Raw genomic sequence first — 27942 nt, 5'->3', positions numbered from 1 at the left:
AATAATATGCTAAATTACTGAATAAACGAGAGGTAGTTTATCTTTAGGAAACAATAAAGCATGCCAAAAATTGCTTGGATTCTTGATTCAGCCCCCTAATCTGTATCCTCCATTATCTTCTTTCCCTCTCCTCTTCATAGAGCAGCCAGAATGTTTTCAAAACTCAAAACCAATCATGTCATCTCTTTGCTGAAAATCCATCAGTAACTTTCCACTGCTTTGAATAGGTTTGTCAGAAAGATCCTGCAAGGTCTAGCACCTAGTTGCCTTTCCACCTCATTTGGTACCAGTTGGCAGTTGCACACAGATTTTCTTTCAGTGTGGAAAGTTTTGGAGAATGCCCATTTCCTCTGGTGAAAGCATAAGTGTACCTACTCAGAACAATTTTCCTTTTCCTTATTAACTATTCACCCTTCAGGTTTCTAGTCCATCATTGCTTCCTCAAAGAATCCTTGTTTCTGAATTCTCTAACTACTGCAAAGCCCCAAACATACAATGTCGGTACTAAATGCTCCTTCTGCAAAGTACCTGACAGAAATGTAATTTGATATGTTTATCTTGTCATTTGTTTAGAGCCTTACTCTCTTCTAGACAGGATGCTTAATGAGGGCAGGTATTGTGCTGACTTTTGATCACCACTGTAGCATGAGAGACTAACGCAGTTCCTCCTGGTACTTAGTAGATCTCAATGAATATTTTTTTGAATAGATAACAAAATTAATAAACTTTAAAATTCACAGAAAGTTTATACAAGTAACCAACATGACCCCATGTGTATCTTGAGTATGTTAAAAAATGGTTCTATTTAATAGCCTGTGAACCCTGCCCTTTCTGTGACATGTGGGACAGAAGATACTACAGACAACACTAATCAAACAGGCAAGCCTGGTGGCCAGGACAGAGTGATGCTGAAAGAATAAAAGTTCTATTATTGACAGGATTTGCACCAACTCACTTTGCCCAGAGACCAGGCAATATTACTTAGCAGAGAGAGCACAGCACTAGATTTAAGGGTTTCATGGTTTGTCCTAATTCTGCCTTTCACTTGTTCTAACTCTGGTATAAAGTAAAAATTTTAATTTAGATAATACATTTTACTATAAGAGTCTATGATTACAGAAAATGTATTGTTTTTTTTATAAATATTATAGTAAATCCAGTCTGAATTGCAATACAAAGGTTCTAGCATTCAGGTAGACTACCTAGCTAAAATGTTGTATATCTAACGTGTACTAAAAGCAAACTTTATTTATTTCACAATTTTGTCAGATACTGATTCTATGATAGTCTCTGTAGTAATAAAGAGATCAAACAGGAGTGCTGAACAAAGAACTTGATACAGGAATTGGCAAGAGCATTGGTTTGAATGCTGGAAGATCTCAGTTCCCATCCTTGTTTTCAACTGCAAGTCAGTCATGCTTTTGGGTTGAAGACTTTCCCGGGAGTGAACTATGCTGTTAGTTGCTCTCCATCTCATGTGTCAGGAGTTTGGGGTGATTTCTCTCTTTTGTGAGCCTAGATTACTTCTTAAAGGAGACCATGCAGAGAAACTGATTTGTTTGCCCTGGAGCTTGGGGGACACAGTGTATTATCATTAAGACCATGGCTGAAATATTTAAATGTCTGCTGTTGTAAACCCAGAAGGCTACATTTGGGAAGAAATTGCATGTCCACAGAGGATAAATAAATGGGGCATGTTTTCTTAACCATATGCAGGACTTTTGTGAGGGAGTTCTGGCCTGGAATTGTCCTAGATCCTGCCCAAGAGGCCCACCTAGAAGGATAAGGAGACATAGTTGGAAAGAGGGTGGAAGGGTACCATTCTATACCCATGGTATGAGGGAGAAAATAAGCAGCCAGCTAGAGAAACACATTCACCCACAACAAGGGAACTGATTGGGTTACTTCTGAGGGTCCCATGAAAAGGTTCATGAACAAAATGAACCATCTTTCTTTAATCATCTGCCAAAGCCCTTGGAAACCAGTACCAAATCAGTGCCAAGCAAATAAGATTCATCTCCCCTGATCCTTTCTACTTCCAAATCTAGGATGAATCATAGAGAGCTCAGTGAGCAGGGGTGGATGAAAAGAAATTCTAGGAGGGGAAACAGGGAAGAAGAGCCCACTTCACTGCCTCACCTCTGCCCCATCTGCCACAAGCCCAGGGGAGCAAAGAACCTTAACCTAAATGAAGTCACAATTTTTTGTGAGTATCCAGGACTAGACAAATTAATTGATAAATTGATATTTTTGAATTAAAAAAAGTGGAGGATTTTTTTCTTAATCTGAGTGTGAACTAAAATGTTTCTGCCTGAGATTTTATCTAGAGACAGGGAAGTAAATAGCTCACAGAGCTGGTTTGAATATGTTGTATACCAGCTACACTACAAATATATAATAATGTAACATTTTATTTCTGAAGCGGTACTCAGCGTTGGTGTTAGTACTGAGAAGACAAAGAGTAGAAATAATTTGTTGTTGGGGATTGGGGGCAGCAGGACATTTTCACCAGAGGTTAAAGTTAAGGTATTGAGGGAAGGCATTGTATGTTCTGACGAGAAAATTGTAGTAATATATCTCATAGTCTAGACTGGACCACTAGTTCATTCTAATTACTCAACAGACTTAAAAAAATAGAGAGGGCATCATGAAAATAAATATCATATACACAGTAGTGTATGATGAAAATTAAGTATCTTTTAAGAACAATATTATTTATGCTTTCAATTTATGAATTATGGAGCTAGGTGGGTAAAGAGTGGGACAGAAAGAAGCTAATGTTATTTAATGCATACAATATGGTAAGAAAGTTGTTCCCAGTACCAAAGCATGTTGCCATTCCATGCCCATTGTGGAGTTAAACAGGATGCTGCCATCTCTATTTATTAAAGTTACAGATTGTTAACTATTACATCAAATAATAATTGGTCTTTATAGAGCTAGATATTTCCTCAGACATTTGATTTGAATGGAAGGAATTCCCTGAGTGGCTCAAGATAACAGCATAAATCTTGAGAAATTTGATTGCACAAATAATCTAGTAGCCTATTGACTGGCCTAAACAGTGTTATGACAAGACAAATTTTATAGCTTCAGTTTCTTTATAAAGCAAGGAGCTTTATCTTATGTTTTAACAGTAAACACAGGTGGTCATGTAACCCCTTTGTTGGGGTTACATACAACATTGGCCAAAAGTAGACTCATGGATAATCTATGACCCTTATTTGGGAAATGTAAATGTCCAAATGTAAAATTAGTAGAAACTTTCCAAATGGAAGAAAAGTATGATTACTTAGAAATAGAAGGTTCTGAGCCACCTACAATATCATAAGTAGATAGTTTCTATTTAACCTAGCATTGATGCCATTGCATTTATAATGTTGTATATACATAATCATATGAATACCTAGCAAAATATGTTTACATTGTTTGATAGAGTCATAGGAATGTGTTACTAAAGATATGTTACTGAATATATTATTGAAGTTACTATATTATTTCTTTCTAATTAAAGTTTTGTAGATATGTGATGATGTATTCTATTTAAACTGCATTTCCACAAACGTTTTCAGTAGCTTTTGAAAAATGCCAATGACAGAAACTATATTATATTCTCTCTTACATCATTTATTTGGTATATACCTACATTAAGGAAATAAAAACAAAGCTCAGACCTACCATGAACATGCACAAAGTGACTAAAGATTTCCTATTATGGACCTTAAGAATGATGTTTCATTTGTTTTACTTGCTTCATCACCTAATCAATGAAAAGGAAATCTTAATTCTGTTATCCTGAGATCTAATTGGGGTATAGATTTTTGCTTACTTTCATTGCTGCTTCAATCAATGGTTATAAAATAGTCAAGATAGCATTTGTATTTATATATGTGCTTAAATTTTTCATGGACTTCTCATTTAATCTCTATTAGTATAATATGCACTTGGTATCACAACATTTGTCCTGTTATTTTTATCCAATAATGTTAACAGAGTTGATTTAATCGCATTTCTCTTAATGATTTATATCTGAACATCTCATCTTTGTTTTCAACAGCTGAAGATGCATGTGGAGGAACAATGAGAGGATCTAGTGGCGTCATATCAAGCCCTAGTTTTCCTAATGAGTATCATAATAATGCTGATTGCACTTGGACCATTGTAGCAGAGCCCGGGGACACAATTTCACTCATATTTACTGATTTCCAAATGGAAGAAAAGTATGATTACTTAGAAATAGAAGGTTCTGAGCCACCTACAATATGGTAAGTAGTTTCTATCAATCTAGCTTTGATGTCATTGCCTGAGGCCAGTTGGGAATCAGAGAAAAACTGTATGTGGGCCTTTAAAGGATTAAATATTTAAAAGAACTAACAGTTACAGGAAAATTGTAAGGCGTAGCTGTCAGAGCTGAGGAAGATTTTGCAGATGGGGTACTAATATATAGAATGGAATTTTGAAAGATGAAGCTTTCCATCAGTATTTCTTTATCACTCAATCAATAAAAAATAATGTGATTTTTATCAAAACTTGTATAAGGAAATAAGAGTTGTTCCTACAATTGTGTTCCTTAGTGTGCCAGTTCATACTCTGGTTCATAATCTGGTTCCTTTCAGATTAATTGAATAGTCTTGGAAGTAATTTGCCTTTGTTTTTGTAGATAGCTCTTTTATATATCCTGTTATCTGAAGGCAAAAATTAAACACTGTGATCTGGGTGAATGTGGTCTGTTTCTTTAGAGACTCAAGGCATGGTCTCATGAAAATTACAGAGTTTTCAGAACATACTTTTAGGATATAGTATTTGTAAAAAGAAAATATTTCTTTATGCTGTTTTAAAAATTTAAATGCACTGATATCATTGAAGTGTAATGTAGACTTAGTAATTGAAGAATGGTGGGATTAGTGAAATGAAGACATAGGTAAACTCTAGACTAAAAGGGCCTTTTAAACCAGGTAAAATATTTGATAAGAATAGCAGGAACTTATTAAAGGATTTTTATCAAAAGCAATTACATGAAGAGGTTTGTGTTTTCAAATGATGATTCTTGCTGAAGTATAGAGATTGATTTGAAGTGGGGCTCGATTAGCTGTAAGAAAATTTCTTAAGAGGTGTTTGCTGTAATCCAAGAAAAAAAATCATGGTAGCTTGTATTAAGATGGTACTGATGGAGATAAAGAAGTAGAATGAGTTGAGAGATTTTTAGGAGGTATAATGATAAAGACCTCTGTAGTGAATTGAAGAGTGATAAAGAAGGTGGTGTTCAAATAAAACATCATTTCTGGCTTGCGTAAATTGGTAAAGGCAGGAGAGATACTCACTGAATTGGAAAATGTTGAAGGAAGGTCACGTTTGGGATGGGAATGCTATGGTTATTGAGAGATGTTTTACATATATTTAGTTTGAAGTCTCTTTGAGACATGCTGTTAAAGCCATCTAATAGACAACAATATCTATCTATATGATTCAGGAGCTGTGAGGAGAAGCATCACTGATAGTGTAGTTGATATTGATGGTAATAGAACCAAAAGGCATCAATAACATTGGCTAGACAGAGACAGGGTGGAATGAGAAGATAAGAGGGCACTAGGATTGAGTTGGAGCATCAACAGCATATAAGGCCCAGGCTTAGGAGGATGATCCAGCAAAGGAGACTAAGACAGAGAGACAGGAGGAAATCTAAGGGAATAAGCTGTCACACAGGCAAGACAAATGTGAAGAAGAAAGAATAAGACAACATTGCAGATTGCTGTTGAAAGGACATTAGGTAAATGTGTGTGTGTGTGTGTGTGTGTGTGTGTATGTGTTTTAATACATTCATAGTTGGCTAGACATCAGCAAAAGTACAGTGTTTCTATCAGCTTAGTCATACCTTTTTAGGTAAGATGAAAATAACACACTTAGCTATACCAACTTTGTTTTTTTGTTTGTTTGTGTTTTCCTCTATCTTTCAGTCCCTCAATACCCAAGTTTATATAACTTTAACTCTTCCCATGATAATTTTGTGCCTGGGTACAATGAAACTCAGCAGAATCCTGGTTTAAAAATGTTAGAGAATTCAAAAACTATTGTTTCATAAATTGCTACTTCTACAGTGTTACATATTTGAGTCATATCAAGGTAGATGATAATGCTGTGGATTTTCCAATAATTTTATCTCTTGGTGTAGAAGAGATCCCATTAAAAATGAAAAATTTTAAACTTGCAACATATTTGATTACTAGAAGGAAATTAGAAAACACTGTTTCTTGGCACCTGTCCCTTTGTTACCACTGCATTCTAGAAACCAAATCTAACACATTTACTTTAGGGATCATAACATACCCATTTATGTTCATAATAGTTACTTTCTCTTTTCAGATTAAGCATTCTTAGTAATAATTTGTTTATCATCTAAATGAACACCCTTTGTATGTTTCCAAGTTTCTGGAATAAATACAGCTTATTCAATAATAGTATCAGATCTACAAATTTCTTTTCTCTCCATTTTCTCATTAAATGACACTGTACCACTTTATTTATTTCCCCCTTCCTCAGGAAGAAAATAGCAAGAAATTAATTGTTTTACTGTCCTTTTAAATTAGTGTTACCATGAATATTTAGATAGACTTGTTAAATTCCTTGTTGTAAAATATAAACACCAAGGTCATTTGGCACTTTTCAAGAAAATGATACAAATACCAAAACTATGTTATATTTTTATAAATGGCAATTGAAAGATACAGTGTCAATAAATAATATTGTCTGTAGTCACTTAAATGTAATAAAACAACATTCCTTTTAATTGTATTAGTTATAGAGTTGATGTATAAAATGATCTGTGAATAATTAAAACTTTAAATCTAATCCTGGCCCTCTAATCCCTTTACATTTTTTAATGTTCTCATATCTTTTTAAACATATAGTCATCAGAATGAGACATTTTATTTCAGGTGGCATTACATTGGTTCTTTCTTATGAGTATGCATTGCTCATATAATATGTTCAATCCTTAATAGAACTGAAAAGATAAATGAGAACAGGGGACCCATTTACATTATTTTGATTAAAATTACAGACGATTCCTTGATTACAGGCCCTTCATTGAGGAGATGGGAACTTGCCACTGGCCACTATGCATTTTATTCTGTTCTAGAAGTTCAGGCAGTGAAGCAGGGCTTACTGTAACCTGCCTTTGATTTTGGCAACAGGGAATAAATCAGCCCAGTAATTGTGCTGCATGGAGAATATTAAGTTAGCCAATGCCTCTCCTATAAGCTATATATGCTAACTCATTAAGTTCTTGTTTATTAAACAACAGTCAGCAGCACCGTTGCATGATCCAACAGGGATGGAAGATCTACTCAGTCATTACTGGATGGCAGAATCTTATGAGGCCTGTTGAATATTAGCTAATTCCATTGCAGTGAAATGAAAAATAACATAGCATAAAGAAGCTCGAGCTCTAGTTTTAGCTTTGACTCTTTGTGGATAGATGAAACTGGGTGTTATGTCACCTCCCTAGATCTCAGGTTCTTTGTAATATCTAAGGCTTCTCTCAACTCTAATATTGTTTGGCATTATCTGCTTAGGTGCTGTGGCAGGGTCAAGGAGGTAGAAAATAACTAGGTTCTGCCTTATTTACAAAGCACTGGATGGAGAGTTAGATTAGATACTCTTTAAAATTGTTTCCAAACTTAATCTTTTTGGGTTGTTACTAGAATTCTATTCACTCAGTGTTCATTCAGCAATTAGTTGTTAGATACCTACTACATGGCAGCTATTGTCCTAAATGCATCAGTGACCAAAGTGGCAGAGAGGCTTGCTCCTGTAGAACTTATGCCCTATGACGGGAAAAAGGCTCTAAAAAGCAATCAATATAAATAAAGTAATAACACACTCTGTTCAGAGAGTGATAAGAAAGAACAGGTGGAGTAGGGTAAGAGAGGTCAGGAGAGCAGTAGTAGGGTGATGGGTGTGTAGGTTACTTGATTGATAAGTTGAGATTTGAGCAAAGTCTGGACACAAGTATGATAGTTAGCTAAACTGAGCATTCCAGGCAGAAATGATGTCTAGAACAAAATATATAATCTTGAGTGTGCCTCATTGTGTTTAAGGAACATCTAGGAGGTGATTGTGACTACAGAAGTATTGACATGGGTGAAAATAGTAGAAGCAAAAGAGAATTAATGGAGCCCAGATAAAGACCTATATTTGGCTTTTAGGTGAAATATGAAGTCATTAAAGTGATTGGACTATACAAGTCTTAGTGCAGAATTAAAGTTGTGGGATAAGGATCTAAATTTGGAAGTCTAGAAGGGGAAGTGATTATTAAATTAAAAAAAAAGAGAGAGAAAAAAAGACTAAGAACTGAATCCTGGACACTCCAACACTAAAAACACAACAAAGCTAGGAGGAACTGGTAAGAGTTTCAAAAGGATAATTAATAAGATAGGAGGAAAACCAAGAGTGTGGTTTCCTAAAAGCCAAATGAAAGTATATCAAGGAGAAGGAACTGATGAACTATGTCAAATACTGATGATAAGCCAGTAAGATGAACTCTGAAATTGATCATTGGATTTCGTAATATGGAGGTTATTGATTACTGTGATGAAAGGAGTTTTGTTGGTGACAGTCTTATTGGAGTGGTTTTAAGAGAGAATTGGAAAGTAAAAATTGTAGGCCATTAGTATACATAAGCCTTTCAGGGACATTTGTAACCAAAGGTGAACAAAGAAATAGGGCAATTGCTGAAGGAAGAAGTAGAGTCAAGAGATTTTTTTTTTTAAAATTTTTGGTTTGTTTGTTAAACTGGGATAGGTAAAACCCTGTGTTCACACTGGTGGGAATGATCTGCTAAAGTGCAAAAAATTGGTGATGGAGAGAGTGGGGAGACTTGCTGTAATAAAGTGAAGAAGTGGAGATAGTGAAACTAATCTTTCCGTTTAAAAATCTGTTTGTGAAAAGAAGGAAGGAGGAAAAAGCAGCAGTAACTAGAGAGTGAGGTAGACCATGAAAATGAAGATTAAAAGGTCAAGTGAGGGATGATTCCATGGCAGAGGTTATAAGGGATTTAACCAATTTGGAAGCCCTGTACATAGAAATAAAAGATCAAAGGCTTGTAATCAAAGACCACAAGGAATGAGTTATTATCACAGACAGTAATAAAGAATTGTATAATAATTGTAATTTTTCAGGTTGGATGACAGTACACATGTGAACAATAATAGAAAGATCAGGAAGACCCATTAATATATTTTAAACAGAAGGGAAATGAGTTCATTTTGTAAGGTGTAAGGTTGAGGCTTCAGCAGAATTTCCACAGAGCATATCCCCCCCAGAAACTGGTAATATGTAACATAATTCTGACAGAGATTGAGGTAGGAATAATTATTTGGCATAGTTATTCCTACTCTCCTATAGTTAAAAATCTCTACAGTATCTAAAAGAATGGAGTATTGGATAAAATCAAGAGAATTAACACAGTTATCAAAATCAGAATATTAGCAAAAACATACTCAGATCATATAACATAGGAAGACCTGTTTAATTGTATTCAAATTAAGAATAAAAGAAAGTATATAGTGTATTTTATTTAAACTATATATGCACATTTATTTATATTTATTAGGTAGTTTAAATAATGCTAACTACCTAATATTTAGATTTGAGCTGATAAATTTTTCCATCATAGGCTAACTCTCATTGAAAGCTAGTTCCTCCATGTGTACACTAGAACCTATCCTTTCTCACTGAGGAGTGTTATGCCCACAATTTTAATTCTCTTCTACACCATCAATTTTTGCTCCCTGATTAACCACTCTTTAACTAGATGTAACTTGGTTTGTCCTATCATTTCTTTAGAACTGCCTTTTCCAAAATGACCAATGATATCTGAATTCCTACTTTAATACTTATCTTACTTGATTTATTTGCAACATTTGAATGATCATTTCCTCAAGAACATCCATCTCCCTTGTTACTATGAAGTCCTGTCTTTTACCCTTTCTTATTCCTTACTAACTGTATCTTTCAGAATCTTTTTGAGTGGATTTTCTTTCTTTATCCTTTCTGTGTGTTCCCGCATTTGTCCAACGTTTGTCTGGTTTTCTCTCTCTCTCTCTTTCTCTTTTTTTTTTTTTTTTCTGTTCACTCTACTTTGTAATTTGCATAAATCTCTATGGCTTCAGTGATCTTAAGAACTTGCAGTTTTTCTGATGTTCATGATTATTGGTTGTCGTACTTTGTTTCTAGTTGTATACATATTGTTACAAAAATGACAGAATCTTAAGGACAGCTTGGATCTTAAGTTATACATAATATCTAGAACTTTACATTGTACACCTTAGGTATTTCGAATATATTCGTGAAATGAATAAATGATTTTTGCCCTTTATAAAAAGGACATCAGTTGACCATCTGTTTTTACCTCTTTTACCCAGTGATTACACTTGATTTAATAAAGCCATATGCATTAGTTTGGATTAGGTTCAACTGTAAAAGAAAATTAAAGTAAAAAACACCAACAGGCTTGAATGAGATGCAAGTTTTTGTTTTGTTTTTTAAATTTAAAGTCTGGACATAGGTGTACAAGACAGTTGTGGAAACCCCTGATATCAAATACTCAGGATCCTTTTATATTACTATTCTATTTGTAGGTGGCCTTCATTCCAAAGATCATATCATGTCCAGACTACATCCATTTAGTTTACAGTCTAGATAGAAGGAAGAAGGAAAGGGGAAGGGAAGGGCCAAAGGGTATTCATCATTAAACTGTCTCTTAAACAAGGTTCTAGTTGCTACCCTGCATTTTCTATTGCATTTTCTACTATTTCTGCTTGTACTCATTGGCCAAAATTTTCTTACATGGCCACTTGGCTGAAAGAGACACAAGGAAATGTGACTCTTCTTCTAGGTGGCCTTTGCTCAGCTAAAAACCTGTTATGAAAGAAAAGGAGAAATATTAGGATATAACTAAAAAACTTCCACATTGTTTTTACTGATGCAGTCCCTCCAGAGAAAATATATATTCATTAGTATTTTACATATAATACAACTATGTGTGGGTCCGTATTGATATGTATTGATACAGATAGGTACGTATATGTATATATGTTATATACAAATACATAAATCAGATATACATATATGTGGTATATTATTGTTCATATATATGGAATATATATATTATTATATATGCTAATAGTTCCAAATTTAGCAGTATTTCTCAAATGGTGTTCTTGTAATATCTACATCAGAATTGCCTGTAGCATTTCTTAAAGTGTGGATTTCTGAGCTCCTACACAAATGTATTCATTTACATTCTATAGGCATGAAATTAGTAACTCTGCAAACTAGATGATTCCAATCCATTGCTATAGCAAATAAAGCAGTAAGTTTGGTTTTATCAGCATTGCAACTCTGTCATATAACTGTCCTATAAGCTATCCCACAAGAGCTGAAATATTTCTTAGTACTCAAAAAGCTGAAGGTCTAATTAACATGATACATCAAGCTAATTAAACTAATTCTATGATGCATACACATATGTATATGGTATGAATTTATGTAATGGATAGCACAAAGACTGTGCTAGTGAATCAACAATTGTCCAACTAAATAAGATAAATTAATTAGAGGTAACTGGCTATAATATTCATTCTACAAAGTAAATATTGTAGATACTAATCCTATCAAACAGGTGTTCCTGTTTACTACCTTATTTCTGACAGTTATTAGACTAAAACATGCAATGAAGCTATGGTTCGTGCATATTATTGCTTATGCATAACAGTAATTTGGTTAAATATCTATTACGATTCCATAATTTTGAATTAACCTTCTTGTTGTTGTGATGAGAGCACTTAACATGAGATCTACCTTCTTAACAAAATTTTAAGTGTACAATACATTGTTGTTAGCTATAGGCACAATATCGTTACAACAGATCTCTAGAGCTTATCCATCTTGTATAACTGAAACTTTAAATAGCAACTCCCCATTTCCCCTTCGCCCATCCACTGGCAAATACCATTACGCTTTCTGTTTCTATGAGTTTAACTGTTTTAGCTATCTCATGTAAGTGTAATCATGAAGTATTTGTCCTTCTGTGGCTGGCTTATTTCACTTAGCATAATGTTCTCAAGGTTCATCCATGTTGTTGAATATGGCAGGATTTCCTTCTTTTCTAAGGCTGAATATTATTTCTTTATATGTATATGCTACATTTTCTTTATCCATGGTTGCCTCTCTTTAGACAAACAGAGTAGTCATAAAATGATGAGAGCCAGAGGGATTTTAAAGATCCGACTGCTCAGTGTTCCCCTTTGAGGGAAATGAATCTTGAGGCTCATTGTGTCTGTTGAAAATTCAAGATGAAAATTAAGATCTCCTAATGCTTGCTGCAGTGTACTTTTTAACAAAAGTACTCCTTAGGCATACAGCCAGGGTTTTCTTAAAACTATGTATGTATATCAGCAAAACATTTTGAAAACCTGAAACTTTGACATATAAATAGCACAGTATGGATTAATGTTTTTAAATATAGCCTGAAGTTGACATTATATATTGGGTTGATACTTAAATATAAGTTTGCTTCAAAGAGTTAGAAATTCTTGTAGATATCTGAGAATCCCGAGTATGGTTAATTTACCATTTTTAGTACAATTAAATATATTTTTTCTGCCTTAAGGACAACCTGTTTGACAGTGCAGCAAGAAGAGTTAAGAATATATGTAAGGCTTGCTCATCCATTAAGAAAAGAATTACATAATAGATGAAACCAGAATTAACACAAATAACAGCTCACTATTGAGAGAAGCATTTTGAAAGGTTTCTAACCAGACCACTTCCATGTAAATGCAAAATATTTCCTCTCTGATTTCTTAGGTTGAAAAAAGTTAGTTGTTAGATGTGAGATAAAACATCATTGTTTGATGTAAAACCAATTATATATATAAAAAATAAAAAAATACAAATTTCATGTATATATATTCTATATAATTGTTTATGACAAATTTGAAGTTATCCTTCTAATTATTAGTGTGTACACTGATTATTATTAGTGATGTTTTTATACCTTTAAGAAACAGACCTTGCATTCATTGTTCCATCTTAATTAAATAAATTGCATTTTTTTTTTTTTTTTTGCCGTATGCGGGGCTCTCACTGTTGTGGCCTCTCCCGTTGCGGAGTACGGGCTCCGGACACGCAGGCTCAGTGGCCATGGCTCACGGGCCCAGCCGCTCCGCGGCATGTGGGATCTTCCCGGACCGGGGCACGAACCCGCATCCCCTGCATTGGCAGGCGGACTCTCAACCACTGCGTCACCAGTGAAGCCCAATAAATTGCATTTTTAATGCAAGTGCAGAAGTAAACGAATACTACTTCTGTTTTTAAATTTAAGAAACTCATTTACTTATATACAATATTTTAATTAAGGAATGCACTCATCAAAAATATGTTTCAACTTCAAAGGGAAAAAGATGTCATGTCTGATTCCACTTTTTTTTTAATCTTGTGTGATCTTTCATAAAGACTGGAAAACTGTACAGATCTCTAAGGTTAAACCAAAGCTCTAGTATGTGAAATACATGACTAATTTTATCATCTTATTTAATCCATAAAAATCAAACACCACTTGTTTGTCACTATTATTCATAAGGAAGTCCCAATATGCCCTTTTCATAATTCCTTGCTCTTTTTGTCTCCTCTCTAATAAAGTATTCCCTATAGTATTACCTAGATAAGTAATACTTAGAGCCACTACAACTCTGAAACTCCACTGTTCTTCTTGCTTACTCCCTTCATCTGTGTTTTTTTTTTTAATTTCATCAGAAACTCTAGTGCTTGTCATATTCATTTGATTCATTTTTGTGCAATTTATTAACTTGTACGTTAGCCTTAGTCAGGGACACCACTCCATTTAGAAAGGAGAAAAGTGTGAAAGAACAGGTGTGTCTGCATTAAAGTTTATGACTGTAGTGACCAGAAATCGAGATACATTCTTTCTGTGATTTCTATTTTTTCCCTGACGAAAGATTCAAGGTCATCTGCTGAAACTGAGGGGAGGTGATAAGTTAGGATATTTAAGGAGAGTGGGATTATTTGAAATATCTTCTTTGGAGAATGGAAAAACAAACAACTAAGGAAATCGAAGGATTGCTGGGCAGTGTTTTGAATCCAGTTGAGATTTTAAAACATGAGTTTTTAGTGGCAATAATTGATGCACTTCAATATTTCTACAAAACTACTTAGCAACAATATAAGTACAATGAGGCAGGCACCAACATTACTGCTACATTAGGTCAAACTACATTAGGACAATGGAGGAGATTGAAGGTATTGGTAGAGCATGGCCTGGAGAGGGAAAGAAGTGATTTCCAATGGAGTTTGCCTCTTCTAAGCACACTTTTGTTTTTGGTTTGTTTCTTTTGTTTTTTCTGGGTTGGATTTTTTTTTTTTTAACATCTTTATTGGAGTATATTTGCTTTACAATGGTGTGTTAATTTCTGCTTTATAACACAGTGAATCAGCTATACATAAACATATATCCCCACATCTCCTCCCTCTTGCATCTCCCTCCCACCCTCCCTATCCCACCCCTCTAGGTGGTCACAAAGCACTGAGCTGATCTCCCTGTGCTATGCAGCTGCTTCCCATTAGCTATCTATTTTACATTTGGTAGTGTATATATGTCCATGCCACTCTCTCACTTCGTCCCAGCTTACCCTTCCCCCTCCCCATATCCTCAAGTCCATTCTCTACGTCTGCGTCTTTATTCCTGTACTGCCCCTAGGTTCTTCAGAACCATTTTTTTGTTGTTTTGTTTTTTTAGATTCCATATATATGTGTTGGCATACAGTATTTTTCTCTTTCTGACTTACTTCACTCTGTATGACATACTCTAGGTCCAGCCACCTCACTGCTCATAACTCAATTTTGTTTCTTTTTATGGCTGAGTAATATTCCATTGTATATATGTGCCATATCTTCTTTATCCATTCATCTGTAGATGGTCACTTAGGTTGCTTCCATGTCCTGGCTGTTGTAAATAGTGCTGCAATGAACATTGTGGTACATGACTCTTTTTGAATTATGGTTTTCTCAGTGTAAATGCCCAGTAGTGGGATTGCTGGGTCTTATGGTAGTTCTATTTTTAGTTTTCTAAGGAACCTCCATACTGTTCTCCATAGTGGCTGTATGAATTTACATTCCCACCAACAGTGCAAGAGGGTTCCCTTTTCTCCATACCCTCTCCACCATTTATTGTTTGTAGACTTTTTGATGATGGCCATTCTGACTGGCATGAGGTGATGCCTCATTGTAGTTTTGAGTTGCATTTCTCTAATGATTAGTGATGTTGAGCATCATTTAATGTGTTTGTTGACCATCTGTATATATTCTCTGGAGAAATGTCTGTTTAGGTCTTCTGCCCATGTTTGGATTGAGTTGTTTGTTTTTTTGGTATTGAGCTGCATGAGCTGCTTGTAAATTTTGGAGATTAATCCTTTGTCAGTTGCTTCGTTTGCAAATATTTTCTCCCATTCTGAGGGTTGTCTTTTCATCTTGTTTATGTTTTCCTTTGCTGTGCAAAAGCTTTTAGGTTTAATTAGGTCCCATTTGTTTATTTTTGTTTTCATTTCCATTATTCTAGGAGGTGGGTCAAAAAGGATCTTGCTGTGATTTATATCATAGAGTGTTCTGCCTATGTTTTCCTCTAAGAGTTTGATAGTGTCTGGCCTTACATTTAGGTCTTTAATCCATTTTGAGTTTATTTTTGTGTATGGTGTTAGGGAGTGTTCTAATTTCCTTCTTTTACATGTAGCTGTCCAGTTTTCCCAGCACCACTTATTGAAGAGGCTGTCTTTTCTCCACTGTATATTCTTGCCTCCTTTATCAAAGATAAGGTGACCATATGTGCATGGGTCTATCTCTGGGCTTTCTATCCATTCCATTGATCTGTATTTCTGTTTTTGTGCCAGTACCATACTGTCTTGATTACTGTAGCTTTACAGTATAGTCTGAAGTCTGGAGCCTGATTCCTCCAGCTCCAGTTTTCTTTCTCAATATTGCTTTGGCTATTTGGGGTCTTTTGTGTTTCTATACGAATTGTGAAATTTTTTGTTCTAGTTCTGTGAAAAATGCCATTGGTAGTTTGATAGGGATTGCATTGAATCTATAGATTGCTTTGAGTAGTATAGTCTTTTTCACAGTGTTGAAGCACACTGTTTTTTAATCCATGAATTTTAGCTGTAAGTTAGTATAAACCATTTATTCTTGAGAGCTTGCAAAAAAAGGTAAATGCTAATTAAGAGTCTAGAAATCTGTATAATGTGGTATATAAAGTTTTAATGTTATATAGGTTATTATGTATTGGTATGTTTGTAATACACAAATATCTTAGATTATTTTATGAACTTTGAAATATATCGTATTTGTTCATTTTTAACAGTATATTTTTCTTAGTGGTTTCATTCTAGTTAAAGTGGAACTGTAATTCCTGACTTACCATTGCTTTTGTAAGTTACCTTCCATAGTTCTTTCCTCCTTTAACATAATAATTTTCATAAAACTAGCCTATGCCTAACTTGATTAAATCCGTTTATACAGAAAATGGTGTTGTGACCCTCAAAAACTCTTACAGGCAAATTTTTATACCAAAATTGCTTTTATAGCATAGATTCCAAAGTTATAATTAGTAAACTCATATAGAATTACTTACATACAAACTACAACATAAAAGTTAAATGTTAAAACCTATTTTGAACTCACTTCTGATTGAGCAGTGAAAGACTTTGTTTATAAATCATATTATTATGCAGTGCCCCTCTCTTCTTCAATGACTGTAATCTTTTTGCTGAACACTCATTTTCTGTTCAACATAACTTTATTTAACATATTTTAAATATACTCAACAGTCATAGTGATTAGAAAACATAGATATTTTCTTTTTTTCTTTTGCTTTGTTTTGTTTTGTTTCCTGGATGAAGCACAGAACAGTAGAGAGAATGAATCTTACAAACTGATATGGATTTTTCAATTCAAGAGAAGGCAGATGGCAGACTCTTGGGAGAAGCTGCACAGTCAAATTACAAAGGGTATAATAAAGGAAGGTATGGAGACTTTAGACATATTTGTACTATTCTCCATAAGAATGATAATTTTAATAATATTCAGTATCTCCTATGTTTGAAAATAATAGGTACTTAATTTTTTTTTATTGAAGTATAGTTTATTTGCAATGTTGTATTAGTTTCAGGTGTACAGCAAAGTGATTCAGATATATACATGTGTATATATATGTGTGTATATATATACATATATATTCTTTTTCAGATTCTTTTCCATTATAGGTTATTACAAGATTTTGAACATAGTTCCCTGTACTATACAGTAAGTCCTCGTTTTTTTATCTGTTTTATATATAGTAGTGTGTAACTCTTATCTCAAACTCGTAATTTATCCCTTCCCCGTTGGTAACCATAAGATTGTTTTCTATGTTTGTGAGTTTGTTTCTGTTTTGTAAATAAGTTCATTGTATTATATTTTTTTAGATTCCACTTATAAGTGATATCTTATGATATTTGCCTTTTCTGACTTATTTCACTTAGTATGATAATCTCTAGGTTCATCCATGTTGCTGCAAATGGTATTATTTCATTCCTTTTTATGGCTGAGTAATATTCCATTGCATGTATATATGTGTGTGTGTGTGTGTGTGTACCACATCTTTATCCATTCATCTGTTGATGGACACTTAGGTTGCTTCCATTTCTTGACTATTTCTTGGTATCTTTTCAAATTCGAGTTTTCATCTCTTCTAGGTATGTGCCCAAAAGTGGGATTGCTGGCTCATATGGCAACTGTGTTCTTAGTCTTTTGAGAAGCTTCCATACTGCTCTCCATAGTGGCTGTATCAATTTACATTCCCACCAACAGTGCAAGAGGGTTCCCTTTTCTCCACACCCTCTCCAACATTTATTGTTTGTAGATTTTTTGATGATGGCCATTCTGACTGGTGTGAGGTGATGCCTCATTGTAGTTTTGATTTGCATTTCTCCAATAATTAGCACTGTTGAAAATCTCTTTGTGTGCCTGTTGTTCCTCTGTATGTCTTCTTTGGAGAAATGTCTATTTAGGTCTTAAGCCCATTCTTTGATTGGGCTGTTTGTTTTCTGTTATTGAGTTTTATGAGCTGTTTGTATATTATGGAAATTAAGCCTTGTCAGTCGAATTGTTTGCAAATCATTTATCCCATCGTTAGGTCGTCTTTAAGTTTTGTTTATGGTTTCCTTTGCTATGGAGAAGCTTTGATTAGGTCCTATTTTTGCTTTTATTTTTATTGCCTTCAGAGACTGACCTAAGAAATCATTGATATAATTTATGTCGGAGGATGTTTTGCCTATGTTCTCTTCTAGGAGTTTTATGGGGTCATGTCTTATATTCTAGGAGTTTTATGGGGTCATGTCTTATATTTAAGTCTTTAAGCCATTTTGAGTTTATTTCTGTGTATGGTGTGAGGATGTGTTCCATCTTGCACATCCAGCTACATTGATGTGCATCCCAGGGTCACAAAGATGGTTCAACTTGCACATCTAACATTGATTTACATGCAGCAATCCTGCTTTCCCAGTGCCACTTGCTAAAGAGACTGTCTTTTCTCCATTGTACATTCTTGCCTTCTTTGTCCAAATTTAATTGACTGTAGGTGTGTGGGTTTTATGTGGGAGCTCTCTATTCTATTCCATTGATCCATATGTCTATTTTGTGCCAATATCCCATTGTTTAGATTGCCGTAGCTTTGTGGTATTATCTGAACTCTGGAATGGTTATGCCTCCAGCTTTGTTCTTTTTCCTCAGGATTGATTTTAGTAATTCTGATAAGTCTTTTATGGTTCCATGTAATTTTAGGATTATTTGCTCTATTTCTGTGAAAAATGTCATGGGTAATTTGATAGGGATTGCACTAATTCTGTAGATTGCTTTGGGTAGTATGACCATTTTATCAAGACTAATTCTTCCAATCCAAGAGCATGGGCTATCTTTCCATTTCTTTGAATCATCTTCACTGTCCTTTATCAATGTTTTATAGTTCTCAGCATATAAGTCTTTTGCCTCCTTGGTCAGGTTTATTCATAATTTTTTTTTTTGGATGTGATTATAAACAAATTTTTTTTTTTACTTATATTTCACTGTTTGTGTAAAGAAATGGAAAAGATTTCTGTATGTTAATCTTGTATTGTGCTACCTTGCTGAATTCTTTTATCAGTTTCAATAGTATTTGTGCAGAATCTTTAAGGTTTTCTATATAACGTATCATGTCATTTGCATATAACCCAATTTTACCTCTTCCCTTCCTATTTGAATACCTTTTATTTATTTTTCTTGTTTGGTGGCTGTGGCTAAGACTTCCAATACAATGTTGAGTAGAAGTGGTGAGAGTGTGCATCCTTATCTAGTTCCAGATTTTAGCAAGAAGGCTTTCAGCTTTTCAGGATTGAGTATTATGTTGGCTGTGGGTTTGTCATAAATAGCTTTTATCATGTTGAGGTATGTTCCCTCTATACCCACTTTCATGAGAGTTTTTATTGTGAATAGATGTTAAATTTTATCAAATGCTTTTTCTGTGTCTATTGAGATGATCATGGATTTTTTGTCTTTCCTTTTGTTGATATGGTGTATGACATTGATTGATTTGTATATGTTGAAACATCCTTGTGACCCCAGGATGAATCCACCCTGGTCATAGTGTATGATACCTTTTATATATTGTTGCATTCTGTTTGCTAATACTTTGTTGAGGATTTTTGCATCTGTATTCATCAAAGATATTGGCCTGTAATTTTCTTTTTGGTAGTGTCTTTGTCTGATTTTGGTATCAGGGTGATGGTGGCTTTGTAGAATGACTTTGGGAATGCTCCCTCCTTTTCAGTCTTTTGGAAGAATTTGAGAAGGATTGGTATAAGTTCTTTTTTGTATGTCTGGTAACATTCCCCAGTGAAGCTACCCAGTCCTGGACTTTCGTTTGCAAGGAGTTATTTATTTATTTATTTTATTACAGATTCTATTTCACTTGTAGTGATAGTTCTGTTCAAATTATCTTTTTCTTTTTGATTCAATTTCAGTGGACTGTATGTTTCTAGATATGTGTCCATTTCATTTAGGTTGTCCAATTTGTTGGCATATAATTGTTCATAGTATTTTTTTTTTTTTTTTTTTGTATTCCTGTGGTATAGGTTGTTATTTCTCCTCTTTCATTTCTTATTTTTGTTATTCGGTCCTCTCTCTTTTTTGTTCTTGGTGAGCCTGGCCAGAGAACCATCTCTTGGTTTTATTGTTTTTTTCTATTGTTTTTTTCATCTCTATTTTATGTATTTCCTCTCTGATCTTTATTACTTTTTTCCTTCTACCAACTTTAGGTTTTGTTTGTTCTTTTTTTCCTAATTCTTTTAGGTGGTAGGTTAGGTTGAGATTTTTCTTGTTTTTTGAGGAAGGCCTGTGTCACATGAACTTCCTTCTAAAAACTGCTTTTGTTGCACCCCATAGATTTGTATCGTTGTGCTTTCATTGTCATTTTTCTCAAGGCATTTTTTAATTTCCCCTTTGATTTCACCATTGACTCATCAGCTTTTTAGTAGCATGTTGTTTATTTGCTGTGTAAACGTTTTGTTTGTTTGTGTCTGTTTCTATGGTTGATTCCTAGTTTCATGCTGTTGTGGACAGAAAAGATGCTTGAAAATAATTTCTATCCTCTTAAATTTGTTGAGGCTTGTTCTCTGTCCTAGTAGGTGGTCTGTCCTAGAGAATGTTCCATGTGCACTTGAAAATAATGTATATTCTGATTTTTTTGAATGTAGTTTCCTGAAAATATCAATTAAGTCTAACTGTAAGGATCTGCATTGCCTTATTGATTTTCTGTCTGGAAGATATGTCCATAGATGTGAGTGGGGTGTTAAAGTCTCCTACTATCATTGTATTCCTGTCAGTTTCTCCCTTTATGTCTGTTAGTATTTGTTTTATGTATTTAGGTGCTCCCATATTGGGTGCATGTATGTTAATGAGTGTAATATCCTCTTCTTTTGTTGATCCTTTTGTCATTATATAGTATCCTTCTTTATCTTTCTTTAAGACCTTTGTTTTAAAGTCTGTTTTGTCTGATATGAATATTGCTACCCCCACTTTCTTGTCATTTCCATTTGCATGAAATATCTTTTTCCATCCCCTCACTTTCAATCTATGTGTGTCCTTTGCCCTAAAGTGGGTCTTCTATAGGCAGTATATTGTCAGTAGCATCATTTGCAAATATTTTTTCCCATTCAGTAGGTTGTCTTTTTGTCTTGTTTTTGGTTTCCTTTGCTGAACAAAATTCCTTTTTGTCCCACATTTAACTGTCTATACACACAATGTTATGGTGTTAAGCCATTGTTTTATTACTTTCTGTTATGTAATCATGTACAAATTCATCATTCTAAATAAAATATAATGGAACATTTAGAATTTAAATAATTATCTTTAAGTAGTTATTACATGTAAGAGTATTCTTGGAGTTTAGAGTATCCTAAAAAGAAAGAAATGTAAGAATAAGCGTCCTAGTTTTGTATTTTGTATTATATATTTGAAGAAATGTTATAGAAGCCCCAAATACAAGGTACAGGGTAGAAGTAGTTATGAGTTCAGAAAATGGAGAAGCATTCAGATTGTGGTTGTCAGGGAAACTTCCACAGAACTTGTAGACCCTGAACTGGATGTTGAAGGATAGTAGCCTTTTGGCCAGTTCCCTAAAATTCCTGCGCATGCTATTTACCTTATGCCAAACTACCACTTCTTTGTTACCACGTTAAGTGGGTGGAATCGTGTCCCCCTTAAAAATATATTCAGACCTAAATCCCTTTACCTATAAATGTGACCTTATTTGGAAATAGGGTCTTTGCAGATATATTCAAGTATAAATAAGGTCAGATTAGATTAGTGTGGGCCCTAATCCATTGACTGTTGTCCTTATTAGAAGAGGAAAATTTGGATATAGACACACAGGAAAGAAGGATATGTGGTACTGAGGCAGAGATTGGAATTACGTGTCTATAAGCCAAGGAATGACAAGGATTACCAGCAACCATACGAAAGCAAGGAAGAGGCAAGGAAGGATCCTGTGGTAGGGACTTCAGATAGAACATACATAGTGCTGCTGACCCTTGACCTCAAACTTCTAGTGTCTAGAACTGTGAGACAATAATAACTACCTGTTTTTTTAAGACACCTAGTTTATGGTACTTTTTAATAGAATTCCTTGGAAATTAATGAACTAACAGTGATTTTCAGTAACTTGTTTGATTTTCAGTAATTTGTTTGATTTTCAGAGCACATTTAAAAGAATAGATAAGCTCTTTCGTATAGTGTACAAAATTTATTCAAGGGTTCAAGGACAAATAACAACATGAAATAAAAGTATGGTGCTACTTAATATTTCCATACTTCCATTACATAAGTTCAATGTGGGAGAACTGCCATTAAAGTTTCCCAGTTCTTACAACAGAGAACTGGAAAGTAGAAAAGTAGGTTTTACTCATTTTCTTTCATTGCTTAAAAAGTAACAGAAATAATGATATAGATGGAAATAATTTATATTTAGAATGTGAAATATGATCATGAGTTTTTGTTATGTTAAATCTTACTTAGAACCGAAGGAAATGCATTTACATCATTTGTATTTTCTCTGTCAGTCAAATTTGTCTTGTTTTTTGATTGGCTTGGTTTTGAAAAACCAAGAAACCTGGTTTTTCTTGATGAAACCTGTTAAACTTGATGAAAAACATGTAATTTTTTTCCTGTTTTTTTCCTGACCAGGTTTTTTTATAATGAAAATATTTATAGTAGTAGAGACTCATTTTGTACCTACAGAGTTAATAACTTACTTATGTGGGTTTTATTATATTTGTTAAGTAATATTTGTAGTGCTCATCACAGTGTATTGTGGAGTGTTTTTTCTTTCTCTTCTGTTAGATAGTGAGCTCCTCAAAGACAAATTAAGTTATTCACTCATATGTGTATGGCTTGTGCCTAGCCTAGTTAGTATATGGTAGATGCATGATAAACATTTGTTAGTTAAAATAATTATGATATTCACAACTTTGAATAGCCATGACCATTCCAGGTGTCGTTTATTTTATTGTAATCTTCAAATAATCAAAAGTTTCAAAACTGTTCTTTGACATTACTCCATTAAGGAGGGCAGATATAGTATAATTTAATTAGGCATTCTGTCATTAAGCATTTAGTTTAGATTCTTTCCTGTGTACGCTTGAGTTGGTTGACAAAGTTTTTTGTTTCATTTAAAAAGTGCTGAAGTCCATCTATTCGGCAGACATCACTCAATATATATGTTGAGAACTAAAGGAAAAGAATAAAATAAGACCCTGCTCTTGCCCACAGGAGAGAGAACAGTGACAGTTCCAAAGAATGAGGCAAAAGGTTCTATGCAAGCCCAGAAAAAGAGTGTGTTTACCTGAAAGTGGTAGAATGTAGAGAAAGAAAAATATTTTAAAATACTAAGGCAGTTTATTATAAATTTAAAACACTTTAAGATCTTATCAGTATGGATTAGAAGATAACCACTCCAGGTTTCTTTGCAACAATGCACTTAAACTAGGGTGTCTTGTTGTAAGTGATCAAGAAGTCAGAATATTATAATAGAGAACTGAAGCGGTGGTTTCAGTGACTCCTCAAAGAACTCCAAAAATAATGTTGAATGGGAAAGTACTACTTAATTTTTACTTCAACAAAGATTTGGAGTATGTTCTTCTAGTGTGCAGCTCTTCAGCTCTATCCTATCTGTATGATTTGTCTTCATCTAAGTTTGTACAAAAGATTGGTGTTCCATTTCTAACACTCAAAGAATCTTCATTTTCCTTTAGCCAATATATAAAATCCTATAAACTTACTGTGTTACTTCAATCTTTGTATAAATGTAAATTTTGGCAGCCTATATATATAACATTCTCTCTACTTAGGAAGAAAAAAATGAAACTAAGTTGAACTGAAGAAAAATCAAAGTTTAATACTAGGGAAAATTGTTCTGGTCATTTTTTCACTACTTCTAGCAAGTTCATTGAGAATAAGATTACCTGTGGTGAAAATATAAATATAGGTTTTATATTAATTCAGTAATTTAAATTTTGCTAATTTTATAATTTATTAAGAATATATTTGCCAAAGTATGTTATCTAATATATATTGAATAATATTTATTTTGAGAAATTCCAAATTATTTTTACCATCTCAATCATTTGTTTAATTTTAATATTTGATTTTAAGGGACAGTTTAGGATAGTAAATGTTTTTTGAAAAGGTAAATGACAGACAAATACTTTCAAATATACTTTTCTTCCTGCATCAGGGTTGCTAAAAAGTTGCCATAATCCTTGCCCAAAGCAGCATTTCCATTCATCTAAAATATATACTGCTTGTGAGACAAAAGATGTTCTCACAGGCTTTGTGTCCATAATCTTGCATGTTTCAGAGAGTAACAGGTACAAATTGTCTAGTATTCAAATTTTTTTTTGTCCTTTGCCTCAGGTGCCCTGGCTTGGTTTCCTACATGGTCTGGTTCTGAAGGTGTTTGGTGAACACTTCCTGTCTGTGGCATTTACATAGAGATGGGATTCTTAGGAGGAGTTTGTCCATCCCTTACTCTTCAAATAGAATAAGAAAGTGATACAGCGGTTTTAGCTAACTCACAGTATTTTCAAAATAGTTTTCCTCAAGGAGAAACAAAATAAAATAAAATACAGACTTTATAATGAAGATTTTCACTTTCATTAAAGCCAACATGGGTATCCAAAAATTAACCACAAGTGAAGCTTTTAAACACCCCAAATTTATACAAAAGCAGAATGACTAAGATAAGGCTAATAAAAATCATGATATAATTTGTTTTATGTTCATATATTTTAATGAAAGGTAGGCTGAACTTTCATGATAGCTTATTTTTTTTTAATTTAAGAATATTTTAAGGCAAAGAACATATTTCATGTTTAATTTACTAAATTGGAGTTATTTACACAATGAAAACTATGTACCAGGCAATGGATGTTCAAAAGAATTGATGCCATAAAAGCATACTTACGTTTCTATTTTATCTCTGATTTGTCTTAAGGGGATCTGTGTGGCATGGGGGAAAAAAGAGTATATACCGTACTCCCCATCCAGCAAGTAGAGCTGGGCAGGTGATACAACATAGAACTCCAGGAGACTCCAGTTATATCATAGTCTATGTAAATGGCACATCTTTGTGTTGTACAGTGCACAGCCCATGTGACTGTAAATGGTCTCCTCTTTGCATTGAGTGTAATTTCTTGCCAGGATTGTCTTCCCCTACCCAGGCTGTACTAATGTGAATAAAAAGCTTTCAAAATCAGTTATTTTTGATGAGTGAAAGAACGTCCTTTCCTAACTTCAAACTCCCCTTCTTTATTTTTGTTCCAGATTTTACTTAGACATTTCACTCTAGAAACTCCAATTAGGCATCTCAGAAAACAAAGACATAATCTTGTGCCGGAGATACATTCTCACTGGTTTCTCCCATATCAAAAATGCTATAATTCTTAAATTCAGTCTCAAATATTAGTAATTTCTGACTTCTTTTGTTGTCCACTCCAAGTAGTTCAATTATTAGTTGACACATTCCTTGCTATTTCTCTCATATCACTTCTTTTCTTTGTATTCCTGGTGACATTAAACTGTCCTTGCTTCACCTCTAGCCTTTCTTGTGCATTGGAGACATTTTAAACTAGTTTTTCTGACTCTACTCTCTCACTTCCTTCTTGTCATATTGTCTCCCTAGACTTTCCCAAGACATTGGCTGTGTCATTATAACCATAGTTTATAGTTCTATTACCAACCTTTCATTTGGAATCCACTGTATATCCTTGTAAGGATATGCTTTAATGAGATAAAATTTGCTCAAATTTTATTTATAAATGTTCTATTAAGAAAGACCATTGAATATTTTAAAAATATAAAGCATTATTATATACATCATGTGCTAGCTCTACCACTAAATTTTGGGGTAAGCATAGGCAACAGATTTACTCTTTCTGGGTTTTACACTTTTCTAAAGCTTTTGAAGATCAAAAGAAGGTTTATATTTTATGATTGTAAACTGCCTCAAACTGAAGAACTATTTAATGTTGGTCTTCTAGGTATTATAACATTGCCCTCTAGCTTTAATTTATTATTTACATTAACTCAAACTCTAAATTATAAAGGATTAGGCCAATGTTACAATCGGTTCACAAATTTATCCTTGACAGTAGCAGCAAAGGATTTATTGTAGACAACTTTGATAACTAGGCATCAAGTTCAAAAGGTTAATTTTGTCCACAAGAATTCTTAATTTACATATCTACACAGATAACTTGCTGTATATCTAGCGTCCATGAATTTATTCTAGATTCTAGTTGAATAAGTTTTTTATTTCCATGTTCTTACTTCCATGTATAAAGACCGAGATGCATGAGTTTACGCTTTACTTTATAAGGTAACATCTTTTGTTGTGTTTGTTTTCTTAAACTCCTTCAAGTTTGGTTTCTAGTGATAGTGCTCAGTGGGAATACAGTAGTTGTAGAGACCAGAAGAAATGGTGACTGCTTGATGCTGTTTTTTATATCTACTATTTCCCCATGTCAAATCATCTTTGATTAAACAGCAGAATTTACAGAGTATTCAGCTTTTATGTTACTAATAGAAAATTTTGATCTTTGCAGGAAATCACTGGTACATTGCATTTATCATTTTTACGTGTATTATCATTTGTAACAGTGACAAACTCTGAAAATATTTTTTAACCTGTTATTTGTTTTCGTGTGAGGGTCAATATCAGCATGTATCCATCTTAACTATTTTAATAATATTGGGTGCCACTTAAATAAGTTGAGATAGATGAGTTACTCTGAATACTATAAGCATATTTCATGACCATTATCTTCAATAAGTCTCTTTCAAATATTAAATTATTTGTCTCTCTGTTGATAAGAATGAATTAGCCCAAGGCCCTATTAGATCTGGTTTACCAGCTAAATATATATTTTGAGGCTATTTCATGGTAATCTTAAGCATGAAATATTTAACACTTAGGATGATCACATGAGATCATTTCAGATGTTTAAAATATTGATAATGCAGGAGAGATTACACTTAGCCAGTTCGAATAAATGGAAAAACTAAGGCTAACAGTTATAAATTATAAAGGGAGAGAATTTGGCTCAAAATAAGTAAACGTTTTAAGTGACTAATGCTTTCCCCCCAAATAGATGATTGTTTGTAGGTAGTAAGACCTTTTCTTTGAAAAGACTTATACAGAGGTAAGCAATTTATTATTGGCAGTAAAGGATTCATGAAATCAATAATGATTATTCTACATGATTATGAAAATACCTTTTTAATGTGAGGCTTCTGTTTTCATTGACAGTCTCATCAGTGTTTCCCAAGTGTTATTAATATTAAATGGTGTGTTCATCAAATAAAACTTCATCTAGCCTGAATTTTGCTTAGACAGTGCTTGCTACGATACCAGTCATTTAGCCATTCATTGATTATCTCAGGCCTAAAGATGTAGACCATTATCAAAAGCAAAATGTAATAAATAAGATGAAGTAATGTTTGAAAACAATATTTTAACTTAGTATTTGAACTGTTTAAACATAATATTAAACCATATTTAATTTTCATTCCCCCTAAAGTAATTGCCAATTATAAAATCATTCTATTGTCATATATGAAGGCATAATCTATAGAAAAATATTTATGCCCTTGGAATAGAATTTTCTAGAGAGATGAGCAATTTATAACGGCTTTCTTTTTGCATTAAGTTTGTAACTTAAGAAACAGTTGTGAGGGCTTCCCTGGTGGCGCAGTGGTTGAGAGTCTGCCTGCTAATGCAGGGGACACGTGTTCGTGCCCTGGTCT

General features: G+C 33.7%; 1 protein-coding gene across 3 annotated transcripts in view; it reads left to right on the top strand.

Annotated features, from left to right (window-relative positions):
- CSMD3 (CUB and Sushi multiple domains 3) overlaps positions 1–27942 on the top strand; it is a gene marked incomplete at both ends in the record, with an annotated part of 1083475 nt that overhangs the window by 295188 nt on the left and 760345 nt on the right. For all 3 annotated transcript variants that reach the window (XM_082858355.1, XM_082858354.1, XM_082858353.1), the window contains one exon: positions 4058–4265. In XM_082858355.1, the coding sequence (XP_082714481.1) occupies positions 4058–4265 (208 nt within the window). The remainder of the gene's footprint in view (positions 1–4057; positions 4266–27942) is intronic.

The sequence above is a fragment of the Leucopleurus acutus genome (assembly GCF_964270905.1).
Source record: "Leucopleurus acutus genome assembly, chromosome: 17".
NCBI classification, from domain to species: domain Eukaryota; kingdom Metazoa; phylum Chordata; class Mammalia; order Artiodactyla; family Delphinidae; genus Leucopleurus; species Leucopleurus acutus.
This window is presented reverse-complemented; position numbering and strand designations above follow the sequence as displayed.